Raw genomic sequence first — 25,716 nt, forward strand, 5'->3', positions numbered from 1 at the left:
AGGCAAAACGCAGCAAGAGTTAGAAGCTTATGACCTACTGAAGTTGCTGCAGTGTGCTTCCCTTGTGGTTCTCTCTATCTATCGATGGATCGTCGACATCTGCCACCGGGGCAACAGATTGACAGATCGGTAGGTAGGCGGATTAGTTACTTCTGCTCCTCGCCCTCGTGCAGCTTGTCGCCTGTGGGGCGGTCCCAGACGGAGTATCGCGTGGTTATGTTCCAGTAGTAGAGCTTGCCGCGGTTGTCTAGCGCCGAGCGCCAGTTGCCAAAGCGCTGTCCGATGAGCACCACGTCATCGTCGTCCTCCGGGATGTCCGTCGCCTTGCCGTGCGTCTCCGGCAGCGGGCTCCACGGAATGGTGCCCTCCATAATGTACTTGGCGTCGACCTTCTCGAGGTTTTTGAGCTCGCGCTTCATGTAGTCGGCCACGATGCTGGCGATGCGCAGACCCTCCGGCGTCTCGTTCTCGAGCAGGTGCTGGGCCACCGCCGTCTGCAGAACGTTGGGGCCGTTCTTCAGGCCCTGGTCGTAGGCAATGCAGGCGTTGAAGCACACCTGCTGCACCTGCGCCAAGTGCTTGTTGACCGTGAGCTCGGAGATGTCCTGATAGCGGATGCGCACGACGGTCTCCTCCCAGAGGCGGTCGAACACGAGCTCCTGCATGATCTTGCCCTGCTCGCCCTCGATGGCCAGGCGGCGGTGCACGAGCCACACGTGGGCCATGAGCAGCGCCTGCTGCGCACGGAAGGAGCGCGGCAGCCCCAGCGCGCGGTAGTACTCTGGCCTGGCCGTGCGGTTCATGCAGCTCTGGAAGACGGCCGTCGAGTGGCGGAACAGGCGGTCGTCCTCGTTCAGGAAGCCCAGCAGCTTCCACAGCCAGTGCCAGCGCTGGATCGGGTTCTGGCTCTTGGTCACGTCCACGTTGGCGGAGCGGCCCATGATGCCGCGGCCGGGCGACGGCGGCGCGATGTCCGTCTCGGCCCACGCGAACTTGCGCTGCTGCTGCTGCTGCGTGTCTTCGCGCGAGCTGCTGCTGCTGGAGGCGAGCCCCCTGGCCAGCAGCAGCTGCTGCGTCTGCATCGCGGCGCGCTGCTGGCGGATGGAGGCGGCGCCCAGGCCCTCGGCGGCCAGAGCGCGCTGGCTGCAGGCCGACGCCCTCGCCACGGCTCGAGCTGCTGCGACCGACGCCCGCATGGTGTCACTCTAATTGAATGCTTGTGCTTGCTTTGGGCCACACGTGATATGCGTGATGATGGTGCGATGATCCGCCTAGTCGGTTGGATGGGGTGTACCACATGCACGGTACACTCGTTGCAGCCAGCCAAGTCAAAGGTGCGTCAATACCAACGGGTGCAGTCGTGGAGCTATGGGACGCAAGGCGAGGCACTCGGCGCGCACGGGCGACGGCGGCGCGGAGGTGCGTCTGCGCAAGAAGCAGCTGAAGGAGGCGCAGCAGGCGCAGAAGCAGGCGGAGCTCACGTTCTACGACGACCCGTCCGAGAACGAGAGCGACAGCGAGCAGGTGCAGTCCGAGGACGACGAGCTGGCGGGCCAGGAGGTGCTGGAGCTCGGCGGCGACGAGGATGACGACGACGAAGAAGAAGAGGAGGAGGAAGCGGATGATGATGATGACGACGACAACACGTTCGACGCCGAGGGCGAGCGCAAGAAGGCCATGCAGATGGAGGGCAAGTGGGGCAAGTCCCGCAAGACCTTCTACTCCGCCGACACGGCCGAGTACGAGCTCGAGTCGGACGAGGAGGTCGCGAAGGACGAAGAGGAGGCGGCCCTGGAGCTGCAGCGCAAGCAGGCGGAGATGATGGACGACGAGGACTTCGGCATCGACGAGCCGGAAGCCGACGGAGACGAGGACGACGAGGAGGAGCAGGAGGACGAGGCCGCCCCCGTGGACGACGAGGACCTCGTGGGTGAGCAGCTCGCGGACATTGCCGCGCTGGCGGACAATGGCGCGGGCGGCGCCGAGACGGTGGAGCAGGTGCACAAGGACTTCTCCAAGATGACCAAGAAGGACAAGCTGCAGATCGTGAACCAGTCGGCGCCCGAGCTGCTGGGCCTCATGTCCGAGCTGGAGGCGACCACGAAGGAGCTGGAGGAGGTGGTGACACCGGCCGTCGTGAAGCTGCGGCCCGTGCGCCGCAAATCGCGCCAGCTGCAGATGGGTCTACGCTATCTGATGACTCGCCAGAACCTACTGCTGAACTACTCGGCCAACATCTCCTTCTACTTGCTGCTGCGTGCGGAGGGCAAGAGCGTGTCGGACCACCCGGTGCTGATGCACTTGCTGCTGCTCAAGAAGCAGCTGAACAAACTGCAGGCTATCGACGAGGTATTGGATGACCAACTGCAGGACCTGCTCACGAAGGAGCTGCCCGCAGAACGGGAACCGAAGACCGACGATGGTCTGGACAAGTTCTTTGCCAAGTCGGACCGCAAGCGCACTGCCGACGGCGAGAAGGTGTCGTCCAAGAAGGCGAAGAAGCAAAAGAAGGCAGCGGAGGTATCAGAAGAGGAGCTGGCGGAGGCCGAGCGGTTCTACGAGCAGACCGCCCACGACCAGGCGGAGCTCAAGAAGGCCAAGAAGGACTTTTACACGCACGAGAACCCTGCTCTGGTGTCCAGCGACGAGGACAGCGATATGGAGGGCGAGGGCGGCAAGCGTGGCGCTTCGTACCAGATCATGAAGAACAAGGGTCTGAAGGCGCACAAGAGCAAGCTGAACCGCAACCCGCGCGTCAAGAAGCGCATGCAGTACCGCAAGGCTGTCATCCGAAGGAAGGGCCAGGTGCGCGACGTGCGCGTGGGCGAGGCCGGCAAGTACGGAGGCGAAACCACGGGTATCAAGTCGAACCTCTCGCGCAGTCGCAAGATCCGCAACTAATCTGGACAACCGCCTGTGCACCAGTAGACAAATACATAGACCCTTTTGCATCATTCGTACTCTCGACCCACTTCTTCTGCCACTCACAACCACGCACTGCTGAAGCTTTTGGAGGTGTATTTACTTGGTCGCGCTGCTTATTCTCTCGTCGGTGGCTGCTGTCGGTGCATCTCCACCGCGATCCCACACGCACGCTCTCACGCCAGCAAGCTTACTTGGCGGCCTCAACGGGGCTCTCCCACAGCTTGTGTTCTGCACCATTCACCAACAGCAACACGGAGCAGCCACCAGTTAGAACGGTCACCACACACAAGTGGTTGAAGCAGCAACGGACGCACCAAGGTAGACGGGGATGACGCTCAGCTCGTCCTCGGCCTGCTCGATCAGCTCCTCCAGCTGGCCGCAGTTGATCTTGCGCTCAATGACGTCCTCCTGCCAATTGCACACACACACACACACACACACGAAGCGTACAGCCCCGTCAATTTCCTGCTGCACCACCAGAACGCTGCCCCCTCTCTCCTTACGTCCTCGTTGGTCTCCACCACGTTGAGACGGAAGTTGGTGATCTGCTCCACGGCGTTGCGGTAGTTCTTGGCCTCGGGCGGCAGAACCTGTGGCGCCACGAGCGACAATTAGGCGTCGGAATTCATCTCGCGTTGACGCTAAACCGACACAAATGGCAGCTAATTCGCACCTTGACCTCCTCGAGCGTCCGGCGGTAGATCTTGATGAGGTCCTGGCGGGCGTTGGGGTTCACCTTGAGACCCACGAGACCCGTCGAGGTCTTGGTCACCGCCATCCGCAGCACACGCGACGCAAACATGGTGCTCCTATCTGCCGTCCTGCAATTACTGCGAGGAAGGATCACCGCAAATCCGAGGCGGTGTCTCACTGGCTGAAAATGATCACACTTTCCTCCAGTAATATCGCTTCTGTGGTTTTGCGATTCAATTCTGAATCGACACAGCGCAGAGCTACATACACATACTCGAGCTAGAGTTAGGAAGAGAGCGAGCACCATGAGCGGCGTCTTCCCGGGCAACAGCAGCCTCATCCAGCAGCTAGACAGTGCGTGCATGCAAGCTCTGCGTCTTGCGGTGCCAGTCGTGTCCTTTTAGCGACGTTTAGCGCGGGCTTTGGGTGGATTGGGGCGGAGAGACTGACGCGGAGATGCTGCTTGGATGCTGAGCAGAGCAAGTGCTGATGGTCCTGCGCGACGGCCGCCACCTCGTCGGGTACCTGCGGAGTTTCGACCAATACTGTACGTGGCTGGCTGAGTGCTGCTTTGCTGGGGATTTTCTATCTGGGTGACAGTTGGCTCACTGGCGGTGCTTTGTGTGTGTATTGTCGTTCCGTGTGCAATGCTGCTGCTTGTGTGTGATATGCTACAGCGAATATTATCCTGGAAGACACATACGAGCGCCACGTGGCTGGCGGGCTGTTCTGCGATATCGAGCTGGGCCTCAACATCATCCGGTGCGTATTTGAGCGGTTCGGCCGCATTGAGCGGTTCGGTCGCATCACTATTGCGTCAATAGGTTGGAGCAGTCAGGTGGGGGTGCCGCATCTAACATCCTGTGTGTGCTCGTGTTGTATTCTGTTGCTGTATCGGGGATGGCAGTGGTGACAACATTGTTCTCCTCGGCGAGCTGGTACGGATACGCTTTTGCTCGTGCTGCCGAGTACTGTCTGGGCTTGCCGTAAAATCCTTGCTGTTACAGTCGTTAACACAGTGCCTTGGTTGTTGCTATCACCCCTCCAGGACAGCGACAAGGAGCGCGACCAGCCGCACATGAAGCGCGTGGAGCTGGAGGAGGTACTCGAGGCCGAGGAGCGGCTGAACGAGCAGGGCAACACGAGCGTGCGCCAGCAGTGGGACTTCGAGCAGCAGCAGTGAGTCGGTTGTGGTCCCCGTCAGTCTTCTACTAGTGTAAATCCTAGTGGTCTCCATCATAGAAGCCTTGGCACCCATGCCACACCTCATCCTTATTGCGTGCTGCAACACGCGACTTCAACGCTGCAACTTGCGCCCGTACTTAACGAGCAAGCCACGGTGCGCCTATTATTGGTGTAGCGGTTGCGTAAATACTGAGTCCAAGTAGCACGCGGAGCCGCTCGTTTGTGGGGTTTTGGTGGTTTGACTCCGCAAAGGAAGGCGCAAGCTCAAGCTCCGATACCGGGACACTCAACGCCACCAGCAGCCATGGCCGAGGAGCGCAAGACCGTCAAGCTGCCGGACACGGACAACACCAGCCTCACGTGCGCCGCGCGGATCCTGGCGCACGAGTGCGCGGACGCCAACCTGGAGTTCATGCGCTGCAAGCAGCGCGACGCCAACCCGCGCGCCTGCCTCGTGCAGGGCGAGAAGGTCACGGCCGCCGTGCTCAAGACGTGCGTACCTTAAACGTTTAGCGAGTCCGGTTAGGCTAGTGCTAACCCTTATTTTCGGACTTATTTTCGACAGGCTGCGCGAGGTGGAGGCCAACTGCGGCGAGACCTACTCGGCGTACAAGAAGGCGCTCAAGAAGAACTGGCACCGGATCGACGAGACGCGGAAGGAGCAGGCCGCGCTGGAGCAGTGCTGGCGACAGTACAAGGGCTACAACCAGGAGGCGGAGGTGCGGCAACATACACTTTTGCAAAGTTTAAGTGGTGTTAACCGCGGGAGGTGCTAACCTGGCAAAACAACATTTTGTTGCTGATTCTTTTTTTTTTTCATCCAGAACTAGGCAGCTGCAACACTTGCCTAGGGGCCAGTCGATCCTAGTTGGAAGGAAGCAGGGAAGTGCTCTCGCGGCCTTTAGATCAAAGAAGTCCCGAGGCCTCCAGAGCTTTCACGACCCGAACGAGAAACAGAAACAAACAGGAGAGAGGGGAGAGGAAGGAAATCACAATGCAGTCATCATCAAATTGCGCCCCCTTCCCTTTGCCTTGCAGCATCGTCACAAGGCTAATGCTCTCAGATCCTGTCACTCACGCTGTTCATGCTGACAGGGGACAAGGATCGACTTTATTCAGCACCTAAACTGCAACTTGACACGCCCTAGCCGACAGTGCTTACAGTTCAGGTGTGCTTGAAGGGCCCGCCGCCCACGCCGGCATCGAGACAGGCTTCGGTCGTGTCGGCAGCGGCTGAGAGACTGGTGGCCGAGCTGCTGGCAGCAGTTGAAGCTGCTGCAGGCTGCGACGAACCTTCGAAGCGACCTCGGTAAGCCCAGAGACCCAAGGCAGGGTTCGAGATGTAGAAGAACTTCTCGCCATTGGCGTCCACGTTCCAGCCGTCCTGCAGCTTGTCGATCGGGTACTTTGCACTCATCTCCTTGAGGTCACCAAAGCCGAAGCCAACACCCTCGACCTCCTCCTTCGTCAGGTGACCCGGGCAGTACGTGATGCGGAAGCGGCCCTCGGACGAACCGTGGATCAAATGCGCAGCAGCACTCAGGTTCTTCATCAAGTCGCGGTTGGCATTCAGGTGAGCCAGCACTTCCTGTAAAACATGAATAGGACAACCACAGATGACAGGTGAGCACCAAATGACGACAAAGGAAGGAGTATCGACCTTCGCTGAAGTCGTACCGGAGTCGTGCGGTAGCCGTATTTGCGAATGAGCTCGTCGATACGCTTGTCCTCGCCAAAGCGCGCTACACCAGGGGCGAGCACAATCAATTCACCGTCGTCTGCAATCGCCATGCGTGTACGGTAGATAGACTTGTTGCCTAGCCACGTGGACTTGAACTCCTCCGGGTCCAGGTACACGACCACCTTGTCGATCGGCGCATCCAGAAGCTCAAAGTTCACCTCCAGCGACAGCTCTGCGGCCTTCATGAAGCATTCCTCGTCGTCTCCAATAAAAACGCCGCGCGTCACGAGATCGCCGTTCTCTCTGTGAAAGCAAAACACGCACGTTCGATCAGCTTAAACAGCGCGACTACAGATTGTCAAGACAAGACAAGACAACGCACCCACGTCCGATGACCGTCTGAATGTAGATGAGAGGCAGCTTGTGCAGGAAATTGGTGGAGGCGTAGTTGAGGATCCGGCGCAGCGGGTTGTCGGCGCGCCCCATCATGCGCTCCATGCCGTACACCGCGCCGATGAAATGCGAGAAGTTGATACCCTCACTACCGCCCGTGCCGACGAAGATGTTCTTGTTGAAATTGGCCATGCCCATGACCTCATGGGGCACAACCTGGCCGATCGACAGCACCAGGTCGTGGCCGCCTTCCCACAGCTACACAACCAGCACCAACATCGTCAACACTCCACACTCAAACTCCTATAACAACCAAAGGCGCCAACCAGCTTGTTGATCTGCGCCGGCCACGGCTCGTTCACTTTGCCATCGCTGGCCTCGCGGATGAGCTCCGCAGGCACCTGGCCAATTGTCACCACGTCATTTCTAACAAACCACGTCGAAATGAGCCCCATAAATCAATACCGGCGCCTCCGACAATGCTGTCACGCACCTCCAGTCGTGGACGCGGAAAATATCCTTGGGGATGCCCCCGAACATCTGCCACATCACCACCAATGCGTCAGCTACCTTTCACACTTCGATGGTCTCTGACCTCAGTACCTTGGTGATTTCCTCGTCCGTCATGGCATCGTGCGTGCCCAGCGCTGGCAACACGTCCGTCACCTTGTCTTGCAGATACTCGTACGCATACTGGGACAGAACCCCCGATTTGCTGCATCATCCACAGTCACCAAGCCGCCGGTTAGTGATCAACGCCCCTCCCTCTCTATGGGCAGTGCAGTGCAGTGCGTACGAGTGGAAGCGCGTGAAGTCCGGGGGCACGATTACGGCGCGCTCGAACTTGGCGCCGCGCTGCGTCTCGAGCTTCTGCAGCGTCTCGCGCACGATCTCGCGTAGCCGCGCGTCCGACAGCTCGGTGGTCTTGGAGCCCTCGGCGAAGAGCAGCGTCATGGTCTCAGGCACTCGGTGGAGGGGCGTACGTACGTAGTCGGTAGATCACGGACTGAGCCTACGGATAGGGAACGGGAGGATACCCTACATAGACCTGGCGGGCGTTAAACTGCTCGTGGTTGAAGTCGGCTACGTCACTCGGGCCAAGGGAGGGAGATCGGCTGTGGAGACCACCTCAGATAAACAAACACTCATATTGATGCGGTACGCCTCGCTCAGAGGTTCATGGTGCGTGGACTCCGACGGCTGCGCTCGTAGAGTCCTCTCCATGCTCTGGCTAACTCGTCCGGGTCTGCAGCTATTGAGCATGAACTGCGTGAGCTCCTACACCACCTCGCTTTGGGGACTCACCGCAGAGATGCCCGGGGTGACCTGTGACGATCGATGCTGCGTCGTGCAGGGCTCGATCACCAGCGCCCCTTCTCCTCGTACACGGCGTCGCAATGTCTCCATGTTGGATTTGTCCGGACTGAGCAGCGCTCGCCAAGCCACCCAGCAGCTACGTAGCGCCGCACGATTTGATTGATCTTGATGTCGAGCAGCACTTGGCCGAAGCGATGCTCCTCGCCGAAGATTTCAACCACCGTGTCGTCGTCACTCACGAACCCTGCAGCCTGTTACAGTAATGCGAACTCGATCAACACACACCAAAGCACCCGCAACTTGAGTCGCTTGGGGCGACGAGAATCCCCAAGCACACGTAGTATTCGGCCGAAACGGGGGTTCCGTCGACGTAGTAGGACGGAAGTGAGCCACGAACGGAAGTGGTGATCCAATCGTCGATTGCTACCACTTCACTCTGCTCGACACGACGAAATGTAAACCAGTACGTTCAACGGCCCTGCAGCACACTGCTGGCGCTTGTGTTGAGTGCGACGAATCCGTAGGACTCAGTCTGGGCTGCGGCTTGAGGAGCCGCCTGCACGAACACTCCACACAGGGATCCAAACAACACAAGAACCAACCAGCAAGCGCGATGAATGCACGAGGAGCGCTGTGTCGACTCCACTCTGGCTTCTTGCCTTGCTTGTCACGCAAGACTATCGTCAACAGCTCAGTTGAAGCACTAAATTTCGGAAACAGGTGCTGCACTTCAACACTGTTGACAACATGACAATGCAAGACTTGCAGGAAAACCACAGGTGAGATGCCCTCGTCGACGGCCAACGCAACACTTTTCCCCATCGTGTTCGATAGCGCAGTCCGTCCCTTTCTCGCAGTTCTGAAGTGACGGCGCCTTCCTCGCAATTTTGCTAGGAAGACGCCGTCACTGCACCAAAGGGGGCGTACATGGCGTACCGAGAGTTCACCCCTGTCAAGCGCAGTACTTGGGCCAAATGAGATGTAAGTGACCTTTGCTCGACTTGTTCGGAGCGAGGTTCCGCGTATTACGGATGGCGTTGATTCGTTGCATGTTGTGGTTGAATTTCTCGATGTGGCGATGCAATTGCATGTCTAGTGCCCACGTTGAAGGTAACTACTACAAGCAGACGCAGTCGAACGCACACTCCACAGCCACATCGTCCGCTGCCCAAGTCAACAACGCAGCATTCGGCAAAACCCGCCCGAGCACCAAGCATGCGCTTCTCCTTTGCGATCACGATATCGTGCAGCTGCAGTTTACAAGTGCGACCAACTCGCCACGAAAATACTGTGGACGCACAGCTCAACGTGGGCTTTGGTCACGAGATCACGAGTACAGGTTCACGGGCTGTAGCCGACCTCAATCAACGCGAGACACTCAAGTCAGATCAAGGATCATTTATCTCGACGTTTTCGGGCGCCGCGAGCATTGGCACATCCGCTGCTAGTTGCACACCTCCTGGAGGATATATTGCCATGGTGCTCATGGAAGACCTCGACCCCAAGGACGGAACTGTTGTACGCAGCACCATTTCCATGATCGCAATCGAGGACATGGTCGTACCGACGAATACCAAGCCTATATTCGGCATGAAAAGAGAGACCGCTGTTCCGACGGTGTATGCTGAAAAAGAGTGTATCGCTGCGGCCAGCATAAACCGATGGTGGAGAGCTCTGGTCGTGCGAGGGTGCTTGCTTCACAATGCGCTAGACGTGGTGCGTAAAGCTCAGGTGCTCGACGAGGTGGTGCCTGCTATCGACATTATCCATAGCAGAACGACGACGACACCTGGCTGCTGCGCCATGTGCTTGAAGACGCCGATCCTGATATCCATGTACAACCTCGTCGTCCGAGCGAGCTCTCACTCGACCAACCTTCCGCTGTTATACGCTGTGCTGGGAGTCTACACCACCCTGACACACTACCGCCGCTTAAAGAAGCGCCACTCGAATCCGCCACTCCGCACACCGAAACAGATAGCAGCGCAGCGCCAGCTGGACCTGTTGTGGATGGAGATGCTAGTCGATGTGATGGTCATGCTCAGTGCCGAGCTCCAGCACGGCCCAGGATGGAGCTGGCTAGTCTTCACGGCTGTGGCCAACGCGCTGTGGAACGTGATCATGCTGCTCCGACCGCTAGCAGCTGGCAGTAATCGCGAATGTTGGGGCCGAACCCAGCAGCGACTAGGAGAACTTCAACACCGTATACGCGAAGGAATCCTTCCAAACCCTCAGACGAATGGCTCTAGTAGCCCACGGGGGCAGTTCATGGCCCTGTTGTCGCGAATCCTCGCTCACTTGAGCCAGCTGATAGACTAACAGGCGTTTCATGGCTACCGGTACCGAGTTACTTCAACAGTTCACATGCATACAGGAAGATATGCATAACACTTTGCGCTTCTTCGGCGGACACTGAGGCTTGCGTGCAACCCTTGCTTGATGGTGGGTGCAGCAGCCCACCAGCATGTTCGTGACCAACTTGGTACTACCAAGACAGTGTGGCCATTCGGTTCTAACGTTAGTATCCGTACTCAGCCTGCCGTTACTAGAGTGTGTGCGCCACACCACGCATAACGGGCTGTTTCCCCCTTTTCACTCTTGAATCGGCCGGACGATGATGACGATGTCGAGGTCCGCGAGGCTGTGCGCGCTGCTGGCGCTGCTGCTGGCGGCGTGCGCGCAGGCGTTCGAGATCAGCGGCACCGTGTACCCGCAGGGCGCCGTGACGGAGCAGGTGGAGCCGCTGCAGGTGCAGCTGAACGGCGGCGAGCAGACGGCCTTCGTGCGCTCGGACGGCTCCTTCCTGTTCCGCGACGTGGCGCCGGGCCGCTACGTGGTGGACATCCCGTCCACGCGGTTCCTCTTCAGCCAGTACAAGGTGGACGTGGGCGCCGACGGCCTCATCCGCGCGCTCGAGTACAAGTACCCGGGCGCCCCCAAGGCGCGCGCCAGCTACCCGCTCGTGGCGGAGGCCGTGAAGGAGCTCGACTACTTCGAGCAGCGCGAGAAGTTCAACCTGCTGGGCATGATCATGAGCCCGTCCTTCCTCACCATCATCGTGCCCATCGGCCTGCTCTACCTGCTGCCCAAGCTGTCGGAGGGAATGGGTGAGACGAGAGAGAACTGGCAACTCCTTGGGCTGTCGAGGAGCGAGCGGCTGACCGTTGTTTCTTGTCGTTACGTGTTGCTGTAGACCCGGAGGAGATGAAGAAGGCGCAGGAGGAGATGGGCTCCACGGACCCGTCCTCGCTGCTGGCAGGAATGCTGGGCGGCGGCCAGACGAACGCAGACGACAGTGACGACGACTAGCTGCGGCGGAGCTCAAGTCAGGCTTGGTTTCGTGCGGTGTAAGCGCTATATAGACTAGTTTGTCTCTTCCCACTCTTCCTCTCTCTCTCTCCTGCCCCTGTCAGCTCTGTACACGGACTGACTAGCGTTATAGCGCTAGAGGAACATGGTGATGTTCGGGTTCCAGCGGTGGTTGTCCACGGTGGCGGTCGTCACTTGGTGCGCTTCCAGCGCCAAGCCGCGCTCGGCGTCCACGTCCTCGACGCTGGTGGCTCTGGCGCCCCAGTCGTTGATGGGCTTGCCCTCTCGCAGTGCTGCCACCAAGCCCTCCATGCGCTCCGGGTCCCCGCGCAGCGTCATCCGAACCAGGTTCCTGTCCTGGCGGTCGTTAGTGGCGCCGCCCTCGAGGCCGCGCTTCTGCATGGCGCGGATCACTGTCTGGCGGAACATGACATTCTGCACCTTGCCGCGCACCTCCAGCCAGCGGTCCATGGCTTTGCTGCTGCTGTCCTGCTGTTCAGGCTCGCTCATGCGCTTGTGTCCGCTGCTTGGAAGGACTTGCGCTACGCTGCGACTTTTCTATACTGACAAAAGATATCGGAGACCAGCTTCAACTCCAAGTAAGGAACACGGAGGCGAAAGATGAAATGAAAAGCGAATGTGTTAAAGTTACTAGGGGCCGCGCCCGTGCACGGCTGCCCTCAGAAGAAACAATAAAGAGCGAGGGGGCAAGGCAAGCGACCAGCCGACCCAGCTACAGTCTGTCTAGCTAACAACCGGGATGTCCGCCCGATCACCCGCGTGCCTGGTGCATCTATTCCTCAGCGCTCTTTTTCTTCTTGTGTTTCTTCTTCTTCTCCTTCTTGTCCTCCTCTTCGTCGGCCTCAGCCGATTTCTTCTTCTTGTGCTTCTTCTCCTTCTTTTCCTTCTTCTCCTTCTTAACCTTGGGCTCGTCCTCCTCCTCGGCGTCCTCAGCCTTGCGCTTCTTGCTCGACACGGTCATGTCAGCGTCAGCGTTGTAGGAGGAGCTGGTCTCGGTCTTGACGTACTTCTTAGACTCGTTCTTGGTCTTGCCGTTGCTGTTGGGGATGCCCGAGAAGCCGTTCTCCAGCTGTCGCACGCGGGCCTCCACCTTAGCGCGGTTGTCGAAGCCGATGGTCGCCTCAGTGGCGTCGCCAAGGGCGTCCACACGCACAGCCAGCGCCGTCTTGGCGGCCAGCACACGCGAGATCTTACCCTTGTGCTTGGGGGCGGTCTGGCCGATCAGCGAAGCGTGGTAGATCAGACCGTACTTGGGGGTGTCGTGCTTGGTCTTGAGGGCACGGAACAGAGCCTTCTCGGCACCAAGGATCTGAACAGTCGAGGCCGGGTGCTTGGCCAGGTTCATCAGGCTACCGGCGTGGGCAATAAGACGAGCACCCACCAGCTCGCCCACCATCACCGTGAGGTTGGGGGCGATGGCGTTCATGCGGTTCTTCAGGTAGTCGAAAAGCTGAGCGCGGTACTCCGTGAGGGAGATGACCTGCTCACACAGAGCAGAGATGTTGGTCACGTCCTCCTCGGAGATGTCCGTGCCCATGGACACCTCGCACACCTCGCGCATGGAGGCCTCCACGTCCTCCGACAGGATGTCCGAGAAGTCGAGGCTCTTGACCTTGGAGCGCACGCCCATCTTGAGCACGCACTTGGCGTACTGCAGGTTGTCCGTGACGATCTTGCCCATCTCGGGGAAGTGCCAGCCGAACCACTCGCGCACGCGCATCGAGTACGTGTTGATCTCCTTGTCCAGCTCGTCCAGCAGGCCGATGGCCTGCACGATCATGGTGTCCACCTTGTCGGCGCTGAACTTGAGTTTGTAGCGCGAGAGCGAGTGCGACAGGCCGAGCGTCATGGCCTTGAGGTCGTCGTCCTCCAGGCCCGTGATGAGCGTGTCCATGTTGGCGCGGATGCCGCGCATGACCTCGTTCACGGCGCTGTCGTTGACGCAGGCGATGTTGAGCTTGTCCTTGATGAGCGAGCCGAGCGCCTTGTCCGACACGGCCAGCTTGTCCTTCAGGCCGGCGTCCACCACGTTCTTCTTGAGGAACTTCTTGAGCGTCTTGCCCATCTTGCCGTCCACCATGTCGGTGGCGGCGGCCACGGCCTCGGTCGTGTCCTTGAAGGCATTGAAGCCCTTGAGCTTCAGCACCTTGGCCGCCTTCTCGGGCGTGGCGAAGTGCTTGTACACGTCGTCGGCGCTGGCCACCTTGGCCTCATCCTGCACCTTGAACAGCGCGTGGCCCGCGGCCGTCTCGAACAGAACCAACATCCTTAAGTTGCCTGAAGTGTCTTCGCGGGCGGCAAGCGATTCGCGACTGGACCTGCGCGTGGCGGTCGGTGGTGGCCAGCCGATGGCCAGCCAATGGCTGCGCAGCGCTCAGACCTGCGATCTAGCATGCCAGCCTGCGATCCGGCATGCGCCCCGCCGAATCCGATCGCATCGACTGGCCACGGCCCCTATTTGCGGCTTGCGGCCCGGCGATTGGCCGAAAAGGCGCAGGCGGCTTCACTGGTGGAGGGGCTTCTGGGGCGGCCAGCGCGCAAGGCTCCGAGCTCGGCATTTGTTGCAAAGTTCCTCTCCTAACAAGTACGTGCCCCCTCCCCTGCCTGCTTGCGCGCAGGTGCTCGCTGGGATTAGTCGTCGTAGCGCTGTGGGATGAGTCGTTCCGTAGTAACGATGTGTCTTAAGACCGAGACTGTCCTGCGCGACTGACGCGGACTCGACCATGCGTTGAGTCCCGCCCGGAGTGCGGTGGTACAGACGTGTTCTTAACCTGTGTCGTGCCCCCTGCCCCCGCCCTGCCCACAGACTCCAACATGGCTGACTACGACGAGGAAGAAGTGACGCGCGGCGTGACCGTGCGCGACGTGAAGCCCGCTGACTTCATCAAGGCCTACGCCGAGCACCTCAAGCGCTCGGGCAAGATCGAGCTGCCCGCCTGGTGGGACGTGGTCAAGACGGCCTCGTTCAAGGAGTACTCGCCCGCCGACCCGGACTGGTACTACATCCGTGCCGCCTCCATTGCGCGCAAGGTGTACCTGCGCCAGTACACTGGTGTGGGCTCGCTCAAGAAGGTGTACGGTGGCGCCGCCCGCAAGGGCGTGCACCGCCAGCACTTCCAGCAGGCCTCGGGCGGTCTCATCCGCCACATCCTGCAGCAGCTGGAGGAGATGAAGGTCGTGGAGAAGTGCCCCGAGGGCGTCAACAAGGGCGGCCGCAAGATCACCAGCCACGGCCAGCAGGACCTGGACCGCATCGCCGGCCAGGTGGTGCGCGCTTAAGTTTGCAGGCTTCTCGCAGCCGCCACTTAACCGGAATGAACCAGAGAGCTATTTTGCAATAATCGAAGCTACTTCAGACGCGCGAGCGCTCGCTGCGTCGGCTTTCATCCTAGCGTACTGTGTTCAGAGTCCTTAACCATTGGAGAGCAGCAATGCTTGGAAAATGCTGAGTGTCTAGACGCCATGTTGACTTTACGTCGGTATCGTCAAGTGCTCCCGCGCGTTACAGGTATCTTCGCGCCAGCGTCTTGACTCGTGCGTCGAACACCTCGGAGGATATCGGTGTGTCGTACTCGTAGAAGGGGTTCATCAGCAGCTAGGATAACAACAAGGAGGGTCAGAAAGGTAGATCGTACGGTGACCATGACACGAGAGCAACGCCTGCTCTCGCTCGTCTGTCGCCCCCTCACCTTGACGTAGAGCTCGTGCACCTCGTGGAAGAAGGCCTTGACGGTGTCGTCGTTGCGGGTCTCGTGCAGCAGCAGGAACTTGACGCCCGAGGCCGTGACGAAGGCCGACACGAGCTGGTCGTTGAACCGGTCCACGACCTTGAGCGCCATGGCGGGCGTCGTCCACATGAGCTCGTCCACCAGGTCTAGCGCCGCGTGCAGCACGAACTCGTCCACGTGCGCGCTCTCCTCGCGCCGCGCGCGCATCTCCATCTTGTACAGCGGCTCCTTCGAGCCCACCACCACGAACATGGACATCACGGCCGCGTTCCCCCGTTCAGCTCGATGTGATGAGCTCTTCGATTTGTAACGTCTAAAATAGGACCTGAAGTAGGCATTTGATTTTTAGACCGTTCAAATGTTACAGAAAGGGAAGTTGAAGTTTGAGGCGTACTAGCAGCCGAGTCTTAATGGCTCACGTAGCGCGCACTTCCACGTTAGCCAGACTGGCCCTGTCTGGCTAACCTCCCTGTCACAGGGAGATCACAGGCCCGCTGGTCGGGCTCCACGAGCTCGGACAATAGCGTCACAAATGCTCCGTTGTCCACCGCCGGCAGTCGGTCAAAGATCTTTTCGTGCGGCTTCGCTTGCAGGTTGGTTGAGGGATTCGTGATTGTTGTAGATTCCATTATCATTATTCGAGCTACGCGATGTAGTCGAACCCAGTGCTAACTCAAACAGCGGCCCCATGATCTCGGAGGAGCGTTTGTTGGGAATTCAGCGGCGATGATACAGTAGTTCTTCACGTAAATAGCAAATCACCACGTCTTGCACCTTTCTAGGAATTCCGCTGCGCCCACGAACCTGCGGTAAAATTTGTGCAAAGCAGCCATTTCGATCGTTTTCTTCAACTTGTCCATGGTATCTTCAACAAGAGTTGGAATATCCCACGATACATCTCGCGTCCAATGCACAGCGACCACGTGCGCAACATCGACGTCCTTGAGTGTGCTCAGCACAGCTCACTTTCGCTTTTGTCGAAGAAACCTCAAGCTAATCAAGCCCCAAGCGCCCGCCATCCAAGATGCTGAAGAAGCTCGCCGCTGCGCTCGTCGTCCTGGGGCTCGCCGCCACGCCTGAAGTGAACGCGGGCCCCTTGGCCTATGGAGTCTGCCAAACCGGCTGCAATGCCGTGGCCGTGGCGTGTTACGCCGCCGGCGGGGTGGTGTTTGGTACCGTGACTGCTGGCGTCGGCACCGCGCCGGCGATCCTCGGTTGCAACATTGCCCTGGGCACCTGCATGGCCGGCTGTGTTGCGGCTGGCCTGTCGCCAACGCCGTAGACGGCGAACATCGAAGGACTCGGCGCATACGTTCAACGAAGAAGACGGCTGCATCTACCCGCGCTGATGAACCCATTCCCTTGCTTAACGAGCGCTCCCGAATCGAGTGCTCGTCAAACAAGAAAATGCGCCCGTAAGCGCGTGCACATGCATTCACCTTCGATGACACAACCTCCGCTCGAAAGGAGCTCCTTCGCTAACAAAACAAGCTTTGACCTTTGTCATTGCTCATTACTTTGTTTCCGGTCTCGTTTGGTTGTGCGTTGAAGTGCGTTGTGTGCATCGCAGACAAGCCGAAGATAAGACTGTGCGGCTCAGCTTTCGTAGATGGATGTCTACAGCGTATTGAGAAGTGCACATCGTTCGGCGCCTGGTGAAGTAACAAGCTTGAAGACGCGTATCCATGCTCGGGTGGCTGGAGAACGCGTGTTGGCGAAGTTGCAGTCGACCAGCTAAATGGGCCGTTTAACACAATATCATCCTTCTCAATACATGTAGAACCTGCAACTACTGCACTTCCACTGCGAATGCTTCTCCTTGTTCGGCACAACACCGCAGGGGTCCCGGGCCCGTACAACAGACGAACGAGAGACGATTCAACACGGCAACTGCAGTTGCCACGTCGCCCACCCAACGACGAGGTACACTTCGAGTGGACCTCGGGCGCTGTCTGCTTCCGCGGGGTTGACATTACAGTATTGCAACGGCAACCGGAACGCGGGCTGAACAAGCTGTTGTATCGTGGACACTCCGTGGACAACGACCCCGCGGCGATAGCGTGGGCCAAATTGAAATGCTCGTCCGACGGCAAATCTTCAGCTGAGCCTCAACCGCTGCGCCGCCGATGAATGGCGCTCGGCCGCCACCTCGCTGGTCTTTAGCGCGGAAAAATCCCCCGGTGACGGCTCTGCTCAGCATCCTCGCTGCGATTAGCCTTGCGGTTTGTATGTGCCGCCCATCCCCCCACCCACGTCACACACATTGCACAAACCGGGCACTGCAGTTTCGAGCAGCTACGCTCGACTACGCTCGCCTACGCTCGCCTTCGTCTCGTGGACAGGCACAACCAGCTCGCTGCTTCGCGCTCCAGCAGGCCGCCGCCACTTGCTCTTCTCCTGCGGACGACAGACTCGACATGGCGGACTCCTCCAGCCTCCAGCAGCAGCCCCAGGGCGCCGCCACGCTGGCCAAGCAGCTCGTGGCGGACACCGTCGCCGCCATGGCCGCGTCGCTCGGCGTGGCGCCCTTCATCACCGTCGTGGACCGCGCCATCATCGAGAACGCCAGCGGCGCACGGCCGCTGGGCCGCGGCCTGCGCGAGCTGAGCCTCGACTTCCTCAAGCACCCGCTGCGCTTCGTGGGCAAGCGCGAGTTCCACCTCATCTTCGGGCTCTACACGGCCACGTACGTGACCGCCAACGTCGTGGACTCGGTCTGCGAGTACGCCGAGACGGACAACCAGATGCCCAAGTTCATCGGCACCACGGCCGTCAACATGTCGCTCTGCATCGCCAAGGACCGCGCCTTTGCGCGCATGTTCGGCGTCATCGCGCCCGCCGCCTTCCCGCTCACGTCCATCGGCCTCTTCGCCGTGCGCGACTCGTTGACGTGCGCTGCGTCCTTCAACGCCCCCAAGGTGCTGGCCAGGAACATCGAGGAGAAGGGCCTTATGGAGAAGGCCAACGCCAGCACCTTCGCGCAGCTCGTGTGCCCCGCGGCCGTGCAGTTCGTGTCCACGCCGCTGCACCTGCTGGGGCTCGACCTGTACAACAACAAGGGCTGCGCCGTGGCCCAGCGCGTGAGCTTCGTCCAGCGCGAGTACCTCAAGTCCGTGTTCGCCCGTGTCGGTCGCATCGGACCTGCCTTCGGTATCGGCGGCGTGGGCAACACCTACTTCCGCAACACGCTTCGCTCGAAGCTGGAATAGACAGGGATCAGGAAGCAGCAGCACCTACCGGGCTGGGTTCTACTAGCATGCGAGAAGCGGCAAGTCACCAGACCACACCGAGCGAGTCAACCAGATAGAGATGCGTCTTTTGACCTATGTGTTGAGACCTTGGGGTGAATAATATATTGTATGGCCAGACCTTTGGCATGCTGCTTGTATGTACTTTGAGCATTTGGTGTTGCTTTGGTGATCGTTCAGTTAACCGCTGTTGCTACGCAAGCCGCACCACCAAAATCAAAAGCACTTGTTTATCGTCTACAGATGGGCGTTTTGCTGTTTGTTTGCTGCTAGATTGTCTTCCTAGTATTTCCCACACATTTGACGTGTGTGGCGTTGTCTTTCGTTGGGCTCTACGACCTGCAGCAGCGGCACACTTGTCTAGTCGTCATCGTCGTCATCATCCTCGTCATCGTCGTCTTCGTCGCCGTCCTCATCGTTGTTTTCCTCCTCTTTGAGCGCGAGAGCCTGCACCTCCTTGATCTCTCGCTCCAGCTCGGCGAATTCCTTCAGCACCTTCCGAACGCTTCGGTCGGCTTTATCCGGGTCAATGCGGGACGCCGACGCGCGCTCCTTTTGCAGATCCTTCAACAGCGACGTATCTGGTCCCTGTTCGGTTCAGAACAAACGTCAGCGTCGATACCATGTATTCAGCGCAAAAAAAACAACGTTTTCCACGAACCTCGTGCTCCACCAAGACCTCCATTTGCTTGTCGTACGCTTGAAGAAGCAACTTGAGGAGATCCGCCGAGGGCATGGCGAAGAAGTGCAGGAACGACGGTTTGCCTACGGATGACCGAGTGTCTATGATCGAGCCTAAGTCATCACCCTAGATATTCAACGAAAAAGAATAAAAAAAATCAATCACTATGAACGCCATCCCCACTCAAAGCAGTTGATAGCAACAGCCAAAACGCAGTACCTTAACGCGGATGAAGGCGCCAGGAAATCCGTCGAGCTCCTGAACTCCATGCAATTTCTACCACCGCCACAACGACAAACATATCAGCAACGAGACCTCGTCTCGCTAGACCTGCAGGTGATTTGTCGCCACCCACCGGCGCTGATTTCTTTGCGGGCGGCCACTCCATCGCGTACCACCAGCGGCACAGCAGCTCCTGCGCCAACCGGCCCTTGAGCGTCTCGTACAGCGCCTCCGAGCACTCTTGCTGGCGGATTTTAATCTTCACAGCACACCAGAAGCAGTGAGTTCCCCTTTCCCACTTCATAGCTGCTCGCGCTTGCAGCCTCTCACCTTTATTACCCTTTTCTTGGTCTTGCGCGGCGTGTTCCGCGGCGTGGAGCGCGAGCTGGGCGTGGGTTTCTCCGCCTTCTCCGCCTTGAGCTTCGTCTCCACCTTCATCTTCTTGCGCCTGGCCAGGCCGCTGATCGGGATGTCGTCGTCGCTGTCGCTGTCGGGCGCCGCCTGCCGCTTCCCGTTGCCGTTGGCGCTGGCGCTCAGCCCGTTGACCGTCGGCAGCTCCGCCTTCACCTCGCTCTTCACCTCCGTCTTCCGCTCTTCCTTCACCGCCGGCGCCTTGGCGCGCAGGGCCGAGAGCGGGACGTCGTCATCGCTGTCGCTGTCGCTGCAGAGCCAAGCAAGAGCGCAGAGGATGGAATGAGATCTTCCGCCGTCCCCGCGCCGTGGCGGCGGCCACAGGCCACGCACAGCCGCCGCGTCTTCACAGCAGCAAACTACACTCCTCCCTCTACCCAACGAGCCGCAGGACGCCGGGGCTTACCTGTCGATGATGCGAGGAATGGACGAGGGCGCGCTCATGCCGCCGGCCTCGAGTCAACGCCGAATGAAGTGTCCGCCCGCCACCCTCAACTACATGTCACTAAAGAGAGGAGACCGACCTAGTGACCGCTCTACCACCAAGAGCCATTGGACGATACGCGACTCAAGCAGGTGGCCATGGACGACGACCCGGTGGTGCGCGAGATCCCCGTGCACCTCGCCGACGAGCTGCGCAACAGTCTGTACGTGCCACGCCCCGCTGTGTCTGCTTCCCCTATTGCTGCGCATTGGCTGACCGCTGCAACGCCGCCACTGCGAGCAGCTACATGGTGCAGTTCCCGCTGCGGCCGACGTACCGGCCGATGCCAGAGCCGCCGCGCCGCGCACGCATCAAGCCCACCAACCAGCTGCTGCAGCTGGACTTCCCCGTGGACCAGCGCAGCGAGCACTTCGACCAGGACGCGGAGGAGTACCTGAAGCAGAAGCACCTGCGCCTGCAGTCGTCGGGCGTGCCGGCGCTGTCCAACTACGCCGTGGGCGTCTTCCGCCAGGGCCAGCTGCACCTCACGCCGCTGTCCGCAGTCATGCAGATGCGCCCCAGTTTGGCGCACATCGACGACGCCGTGAACGAGGAGGAGGAGGACATGGAGGTGGAGGAGAAGGTGGAGCCCCCGCCGGCGGAGATGAAGGAGGTGCAGTTCCAGTTCAAGAAGAAGCAGTCCGAGCGCGCCATCTCCGCCATCCAGAACTCGTACGCGTACAAGAAGCAGCAGATCGACGCCGAGAACTGGATCGAGCTCCAGGTGCAGGACAAGAGCGTACGTTGCCGAGTGGCGGACCAGGCTTGGAGCCTGAATAGTCGTTGAGCTCATCGATTGTGTCATTTTGCAGAGTGCCGGCGCTGACGATGAGTTCGAGAACCTGTTCAGCGAAAAGGAGGAGGAGGTGGTGTCCACCATGACGCCCGACGAGTATATCAAGGCGATGCAGTACCGCGCCATGGCCTCCGCTGGCAAGCCTACAGCTCCGACTAACCCGGCGCAGTACGTAGTTCAAGTTTGTGTTGTACTGCGTGTGCATCAGTGGTAAACTGATAATGGTTAAAATTTATTGTGTTGTACAGAACTAACGAAGAAGAGGAGGAGCAGAAGGACGAAACGATGGAGCCTGTTAAAGGACACCTTCTTGACGGCGTCGACCAGAAGTATTCGGACGTGCTGCGTCTGCTTGCGACCGACCAGATCATGCACTTCAACACGCTTGCGAAGCTGCTTCCGTCGCGCAGCGAAAACGAACTCCTGGACGCGCTTAAGCACGTGGCCGTGCACGTGCGGGGTCGCCTGCTTCCCAATAGGTGCGTTGCTGCCTTGACCAGGCACACTTATAATCTCAGGCGCTGATTATGCTGGTGCTTTTGATCGAACAGCGCCTTGGTGTGCCGCGGAGAGGCGACAATGCGCGCTCGCAACGATATTATCAAGGCGGTACGTTGCGGTTTATTTGTATTTGTGGATTTGCAGTTCAGAAACTTAGTTATTTTGTTTGTGTTTCAGTTGACGAAGACACCCTCCGGTGTATCGCGAATGGAGCTGGTAGAAAAGTTTTCTCTGGACGCTGATGTCGCTAAGACCATCTTGAGCGGTAAGATTCACATGCCATCATGCTGCCATTCCTACGATTTTGTTATCTAACGATTTCGTTTGATGCTATGCCAACATGTAGAATTCGCTGTCCTGGAGTCGACAACGCGCACGTGGAGCTTCCGCATTGGCGCCGATGATACCTTTACAAAACGGTTCCCTGCCGTCGCAAAGGCGATCAAACTTTAGTCAGCATAGCGCACAAAAATTTTCCCGGCTCATAGCTGGATGGATAGAGACTAAGCTGGCTCGGTCAGGCCAGCTGTGCGATGCACCAAGCTCGCAACATGTTTGAATATTCTAGCAGCACTTGATGATCGCGAGTGCCCTGCGCATGACTTGTTCATTTTACCTTCCTATGTTGGTTAGAATAGAGGCAGTATCCTGAGTAGGTAGTCCAGGTGCTCCATCGTGTGTAGTGTAGTCTAGCTACTCGAAGTCACGACTGCCAACTGATCAACACGCTCCTTTTTGTTTCGCATAAACTCCAGCGCTTGTGCTCGCCATTCAGCGTACTCTTCAGGTGTAGCAACCGCAACAGCTTTCAGGCTTTGCTCCGGTGTTACCCCCACGCGAGCTGCCCGCAGCTTCTCCAACACCCTCTGCTGCGCCAGCGTTTTCGGCGGCGAGACCGTTTCACCGTCAAGACTCCTCTTCTGCCGCTTTACACGCTCTTCCTCTTCTAGCTGCTCGAGACGATGCTCCTCGGTGAGCTTCTTAGCCGCCCTCTCGCCCGCCGTGTTGCGGCGCTTCCTCCGATCTATGACGGCGCCGTTCAGTGAAGCCTGGCACTGAGTCTGCGATGACGACGACAACAACAACAACACCAAATCAATTAATGACACCGTTCTAGCAGCCTGTTCGCGACCAGCAACTCCGCGCACCTCGATGGAAGAGACGATAGCGTCGAACGACCTGGCGTTGCCGCACACGGCTTCCAGCAGCTTGTCCTGGCTCACGTTCATCTGCGGCCACAGCTCACCGTCAGCGGCTCTTCAAGATCGCGACCTCTACTCTGCCAGCTCTCTCACCTTGGCGTGCTTGCTGACTGCGTACAGGCACGCGGCCACGAACACCGGGTCTCCGTCGTTCATGGTGGCCACCGCCGGGCCCAGCGGGTGCTTGGCGCGCTTCTTGCGGTTGGCGGCCGCCACCTGCCCCAGGTACGCGCGGTACTCGTCCAGCACGCGGCCCACGATCTCCGCGATGCCCTCGCAGCCGAACTTGATGCACAGCGCGGCGGGCGACGTCTGCACCACGGAGCGCACGCCCACGGCGTCCACCACCTTGCGCACCGTGGGCTCCACGAGCCGCTTGTTGGCGCCGGCGCACGTGGCCAGCCGCGTCTTGTCCACCGCCTCCTCCAGCGCGCGCGCCGCCACCAGGATGCAGGCCACGGGCCCGGCGAACGGGTCCAGACCCGCCGACTTCTTGGCGCTCGTCACGCGCCAGTTCTCCTCTGCGCGCGCCACCACGCGCGCCGGCAGGCCGCCGTAGCGCTTGGCGATGGCCTTCACGTCCATGCTTGGCAATATGATAATACCCTACTGCGGCATGCGCATGACGTAGGATAGGTCGGGAGTAATTTGGTGTAACGGTTGTGTACCGCACGTCGAAGGCCACGTTGCCCGCACTTGAAGACCGACCTGGAGCGACCGCCATGGAGGCCGCAGACGCGTCGCCGCCGCCGGCCGCCGAGCCGCCCGCAGCCGAAGGTAAGAGGGCGAAGGGGGACTGTACGTGTGAGCGCGTCTTCCTGCAGCGAGCGTAGGCAGAGGCCGCGACTGACGCTGCGCGCGTGGCTTGTGGCTGCAGACCCGCAGGTGGAGGAGCCCGAGGCGCAGGAGCCGCAGCAGCCCACGCCCACGCCGTCCCCGCCGCGCTCCAATGGCGGCATGGACGCGGCTGCTCAACTGAGGGCCTGGAAGGAGCGGGGGGCGCGCATCGAGCAGCTACTCGCCAAGAAGAACGCCAAGATGCAGGAGATGGAGGAAACGGTAGGCTGTGCGGCCTTTGGGCGCCTCTAGAGTCCTGTAGAGGGCTGTAGAGGGCTGTAGAAGGCTGTAGAGGGCTGAGAGAGGAGGTTGACGCTGTCTTCGTCGTTCTGGTGTCGCGGCGACGCAGGAGAACAAGCTGAAGCGGCTGCTGGCCATGGCCAAGCGCAGCATCGACAACAGCAAGCAGGAGCTGGCGGAGAAGGACGAGGCCATCCAGCAGCTGCGCGGCGAGCTCGCCCAGAGCCGCCAGACGCAGCACTCGTGGTTCGTGGACGCCGCCACGCGCGACCCGAGGCAGCTGCTGCTCAAGGTCTCGCACGGCCAGCTGCTCTGGTGTCTGGTGGAGTACGCGAACGAGAACGATTTCGACGAGTCGACGGAGTTCGCGTGGCACTGCTTCCGCAATGAGGCGGAGGTCCAGGCCTACGCGAACAGGGCGTCTGGAGAGCCGCTAACGCTGCCGGACTTTTCACTCACGCCGTACGAAGTGGAGCGAGTGGTATGTGATGGCTGCAATTTATGCCTTCGGGCTTCAAGAAATGATGCTGATACTTGCTTGATGTGGATGCGAATGGGGACTAGAAAAAGAGTTTGAAGGAGGAGATCGACCGTGTACAGGAGGAGTTCCGCCGTTATCGTGTTCGCTCGGAGATCACGCGGAAGCAAAAAGATGCTGAGATCCGCAAGGTGTGTTGGTGTGGTCATATCGGGCCAAGCCATTGGTGCTGATTTGTTACCACCTATTGCCCTTGTAATGTAGATGAGCGCAAACGTCATGGCAAAGCAAACGGAGCAGATATCTGAGACGGATCTGTCTGGCGAGCTGCAATCGTCGAAGGCGCAAATCCGTCGGCTTACAAAGGCCCAAGCTGAAGCAGAGGAGCGCGTACGCCACGCTAGTGGATATATCTCGTACTTCTTGCCCTTACTAACAGAAAGCTTTGTTGACTTGCAGGAATCCGACTGGCGGCGAAAGTTTGAAAAGTTGATGAAGGATTACGAAAAGCTGAGCGGTACGATGGGAGAAACGGTCCTCGCCATGGAGTGGAGAGAGAGGTAGGTTGCGGGCACGATAGAGCGGAACGTCATAGCTGGGATGTATCTTGTGACTTAATATGTTGACTTTTGTGCCGTGTTTATAGATACGAACAGTCTGTTCGCGAAAAGCAAGAACTAGAAAAGAAGGTGGAGGAGCTCAAGCTGATGACTAGTGGTGCCTTTGGAAATGGTAGCGACAGTGGGAACGGCGACCTGCAGTCGCTCCGACAGGAATTTGCTCAATACCGAAAGCGCGCGCTGAACGCCGTGGAGCAAAAAGAGAAGGAGCTGAACGAAATCCAGGCGCATTATCAGGAGAATGGTGGTGGGAGCAGCAATGCAAGTCGTACAAACAGTTTCAAGGAAGTTCGTGTTCGCCGTATGAGCATGGAGTCCAACAGCAGTCTGTCGGGATTCGAGACGCCAAACGCTACCAAGACAAACGAGTATTTGAAGAATATAGTGTACAAGTACATGGCCTCGGACCAAGACGAGGTAAGTGTACGAGTACGTGTGCTGCTGGATTGCGGTCACACGCAGCTGATGCTGTCGCTGTCTTCGTGATCAATCAGGCCAAAGAGCACATGGAGAAGGCCATCGCGACCGTTCTCAATTTCACACCAGCGGAAATTGCTTCCATTCAGGTATGGGATGCTACGTTTCGGCTTCATTCTTACGTGCATCTAACCAGCAACTTGCTGTCTCTTGTGGTGGTATTGTAGGAAAAACGTAAGCAGCAACAGGGCTGGTTTTGGTAAATACCACCGAACGTATTGGGTACATACGTGTTTGACGAGGTGTTTGCTTTCCCTTGGGAGTTC

At 59.0% G+C, this 25,716-nt stretch overlaps 16 protein-coding genes across 16 annotated transcripts; 8 read left to right on the forward strand and 8 right to left on the reverse strand.

Annotated features, from left to right (window-relative positions):
* Positions 1-146: 146 nt before the first annotated feature.
* On the reverse strand, positions 147-1,196 carry IUM83_15898 (Ubiquinol cytochrome c reductase assembly protein CBP3; the record flags this gene model as incomplete). The annotated part of the gene is made up of 1 exon (XM_067940743.1): positions 147-1,196. One exon carries the CDS (start codon positions 1,194-1,196, stop codon positions 147-149), a length of 1,050 nt encoding a protein of 349 aa, XP_067790314.1.
* Positions 1,197-1,368: 172 nt separating this feature from the next.
* Positions 1,369-2,901, forward strand: IUM83_15899 (Something about silencing protein 10; the record flags this gene model as incomplete). The annotated part of the gene is made up of 1 exon (XM_067940744.1): positions 1,369-2,901. One exon carries the CDS (start codon positions 1,369-1,371, stop codon positions 2,899-2,901), a length of 1,533 nt encoding a protein of 510 aa, XP_067790313.1.
* A 211-nt stretch (positions 2,902-3,112) lies between these two features.
* Positions 3,113-3,727, reverse strand: IUM83_15900 (Ndufa5, NADH-ubiquinone oxidoreductase subunit; the record flags this gene model as incomplete). The annotated part of the gene is made up of 4 exons (XM_067940745.1): positions 3,113-3,153; positions 3,240-3,333; positions 3,429-3,515; positions 3,599-3,727. The coding sequence occupies 4 exons, from the start codon at positions 3,725-3,727 to the stop codon at positions 3,113-3,115; spliced, it is 351 nt and encodes a 116-aa protein (XP_067790280.1).
* A 196-nt stretch (positions 3,728-3,923) lies between these two features.
* Positions 3,924-4,801, forward strand: IUM83_15901 (Small Nuclear ribonucleoprotein splicing factor; the record flags this gene model as incomplete). Its single annotated transcript, XM_067940746.1, has 5 exons — positions 3,924-3,972; positions 4,097-4,165; positions 4,296-4,380; positions 4,526-4,556; positions 4,667-4,801. The coding sequence occupies 5 exons, from the start codon at positions 3,924-3,926 to the stop codon at positions 4,799-4,801; spliced, it is 369 nt and encodes a 122-aa protein (XP_067790232.1).
* A 306-nt stretch (positions 4,802-5,107) lies between these two features.
* IUM83_15902 (NADH-ubiquinone oxidoreductase 19 kDa subunit) lies at positions 5,108-5,633 on the forward strand (the record flags this gene model as incomplete). Its single annotated transcript, XM_067940747.1, has 3 exons — positions 5,108-5,295; positions 5,369-5,522; positions 5,628-5,633. The coding sequence occupies 3 exons, from the start codon at positions 5,108-5,110 to the stop codon at positions 5,631-5,633; spliced, it is 348 nt and encodes a 115-aa protein (XP_067790234.1).
* A 335-nt stretch (positions 5,634-5,968) lies between these two features.
* Positions 5,969-7,831, reverse strand: IUM83_15903 (D-mannonate epimerase; the record flags this gene model as incomplete). Its single annotated transcript, XM_067940748.1, has 7 exons — positions 5,969-6,391; positions 6,481-6,787; positions 6,867-7,135; positions 7,204-7,303; positions 7,371-7,417; positions 7,481-7,592; positions 7,674-7,831. 7 exons carry the CDS (start codon positions 7,829-7,831, stop codon positions 5,969-5,971), a joined length of 1,416 nt encoding a protein of 471 aa, XP_067790233.1.
* A 2,977-nt stretch (positions 7,832-10,808) lies between these two features.
* On the forward strand, positions 10,809-11,503 carry IUM83_15904 (er membrane protein complex subunit 7; the record flags this gene model as incomplete). The annotated part of the gene is made up of 2 exons (XM_067940749.1): positions 10,809-11,301; positions 11,388-11,503. The coding sequence occupies 2 exons, from the start codon at positions 10,809-10,811 to the stop codon at positions 11,501-11,503; spliced, it is 609 nt and encodes a 202-aa protein (XP_067790229.1).
* Positions 11,504-11,638: 135 nt separating this feature from the next.
* Positions 11,639-12,013, reverse strand: IUM83_15905 (Acylphosphatase-like domain; the record flags this gene model as incomplete). The annotated part of the gene is made up of 1 exon (XM_067940750.1): positions 11,639-12,013. The coding sequence occupies one exon, from the start codon at positions 12,011-12,013 to the stop codon at positions 11,639-11,641; it is 375 nt and encodes a 124-aa protein (XP_067790228.1).
* A 283-nt stretch (positions 12,014-12,296) lies between these two features.
* IUM83_15906 (Nucleolar protein NOP5) lies at positions 12,297-13,790 on the reverse strand (the record flags this gene model as incomplete). The annotated part of the gene is made up of 1 exon (XM_067940751.1): positions 12,297-13,790. The coding sequence occupies one exon, from the start codon at positions 13,788-13,790 to the stop codon at positions 12,297-12,299; it is 1,494 nt and encodes a 497-aa protein (XP_067790231.1).
* A 146-nt stretch (positions 13,791-13,936) lies between these two features.
* On the forward strand, positions 13,937-14,803 carry IUM83_15907 (40S ribosomal protein S19-3; the record flags this gene model as incomplete). The annotated part of the gene is made up of 2 exons (XM_067940752.1): positions 13,937-14,108; positions 14,331-14,803. 2 exons carry the CDS (start codon positions 13,937-13,939, stop codon positions 14,801-14,803), a joined length of 645 nt encoding a protein of 214 aa, XP_067790230.1.
* Positions 14,804-15,026: 223 nt separating this feature from the next.
* IUM83_15908 (Trafficking protein particle complex subunit 2) lies at positions 15,027-15,510 on the reverse strand (the record flags this gene model as incomplete). The annotated part of the gene is made up of 2 exons (XM_067940753.1): positions 15,027-15,119; positions 15,214-15,510. 2 exons carry the CDS (start codon positions 15,508-15,510, stop codon positions 15,027-15,029), a joined length of 390 nt encoding a protein of 129 aa, XP_067790236.1.
* Positions 15,511-17,669: 2,159 nt separating this feature from the next.
* IUM83_15909 (uncharacterized protein) lies at positions 17,670-18,461 on the forward strand (the record flags this gene model as incomplete). Its single annotated transcript, XM_067940754.1, has 1 exon — positions 17,670-18,461. The coding sequence occupies one exon, from the start codon at positions 17,670-17,672 to the stop codon at positions 18,459-18,461; it is 792 nt and encodes a 263-aa protein (XP_067790235.1).
* A 399-nt stretch (positions 18,462-18,860) lies between these two features.
* Positions 18,861-20,259, reverse strand: IUM83_15910 (Intraflagellar Transport Protein 20; the record flags this gene model as incomplete). Its single annotated transcript, XM_067940755.1, has 6 exons — positions 18,861-19,088; positions 19,162-19,308; positions 19,402-19,458; positions 19,538-19,663; positions 19,735-20,065; positions 20,222-20,259. The coding sequence occupies 6 exons, from the start codon at positions 20,257-20,259 to the stop codon at positions 18,861-18,863; spliced, it is 927 nt and encodes a 308-aa protein (XP_067790299.1).
* Positions 20,260-20,397: 138 nt separating this feature from the next.
* On the forward strand, positions 20,398-22,049 carry IUM83_15911 (DNA-directed RNA polymerase III subunit RPC5-like protein; the record flags this gene model as incomplete). The annotated part of the gene is made up of 7 exons (XM_067940756.1): positions 20,398-20,462; positions 20,543-21,038; positions 21,112-21,263; positions 21,344-21,574; positions 21,647-21,704; positions 21,774-21,861; positions 21,943-22,049. 7 exons carry the CDS (start codon positions 20,398-20,400, stop codon positions 22,047-22,049), a joined length of 1,197 nt encoding a protein of 398 aa, XP_067790288.1.
* A 236-nt stretch (positions 22,050-22,285) lies between these two features.
* On the reverse strand, positions 22,286-23,383 carry IUM83_15912 (atorc6 orc6; the record flags this gene model as incomplete). The annotated part of the gene is made up of 3 exons (XM_067940757.1): positions 22,286-22,657; positions 22,745-22,825; positions 22,892-23,383. 3 exons carry the CDS (start codon positions 23,381-23,383, stop codon positions 22,286-22,288), a joined length of 945 nt encoding a protein of 314 aa, XP_067790298.1.
* A 137-nt stretch (positions 23,384-23,520) lies between these two features.
* On the forward strand, positions 23,521-25,653 carry IUM83_15913 (uncharacterized protein; the record flags this gene model as incomplete). The annotated part of the gene is made up of 9 exons (XM_067940758.1): positions 23,521-23,575; positions 23,676-23,857; positions 23,985-24,356; positions 24,440-24,544; positions 24,618-24,743; positions 24,813-24,913; positions 25,000-25,390; positions 25,468-25,539; positions 25,618-25,653. The coding sequence occupies 9 exons, from the start codon at positions 23,521-23,523 to the stop codon at positions 25,651-25,653; spliced, it is 1,440 nt and encodes a 479-aa protein (XP_067790287.1).
* Positions 25,654-25,716: the final 63 nt, after the last annotated feature.

Source organism: Phytophthora cinnamomi (genome assembly GCF_018691715.1).
Source record: "Phytophthora cinnamomi strain GKB4 chromosome Unknown Contig47, whole genome shotgun sequence".
NCBI classification, from domain to species: domain Eukaryota; phylum Oomycota; class Peronosporomycetes; order Peronosporales; family Peronosporaceae; genus Phytophthora; species Phytophthora cinnamomi.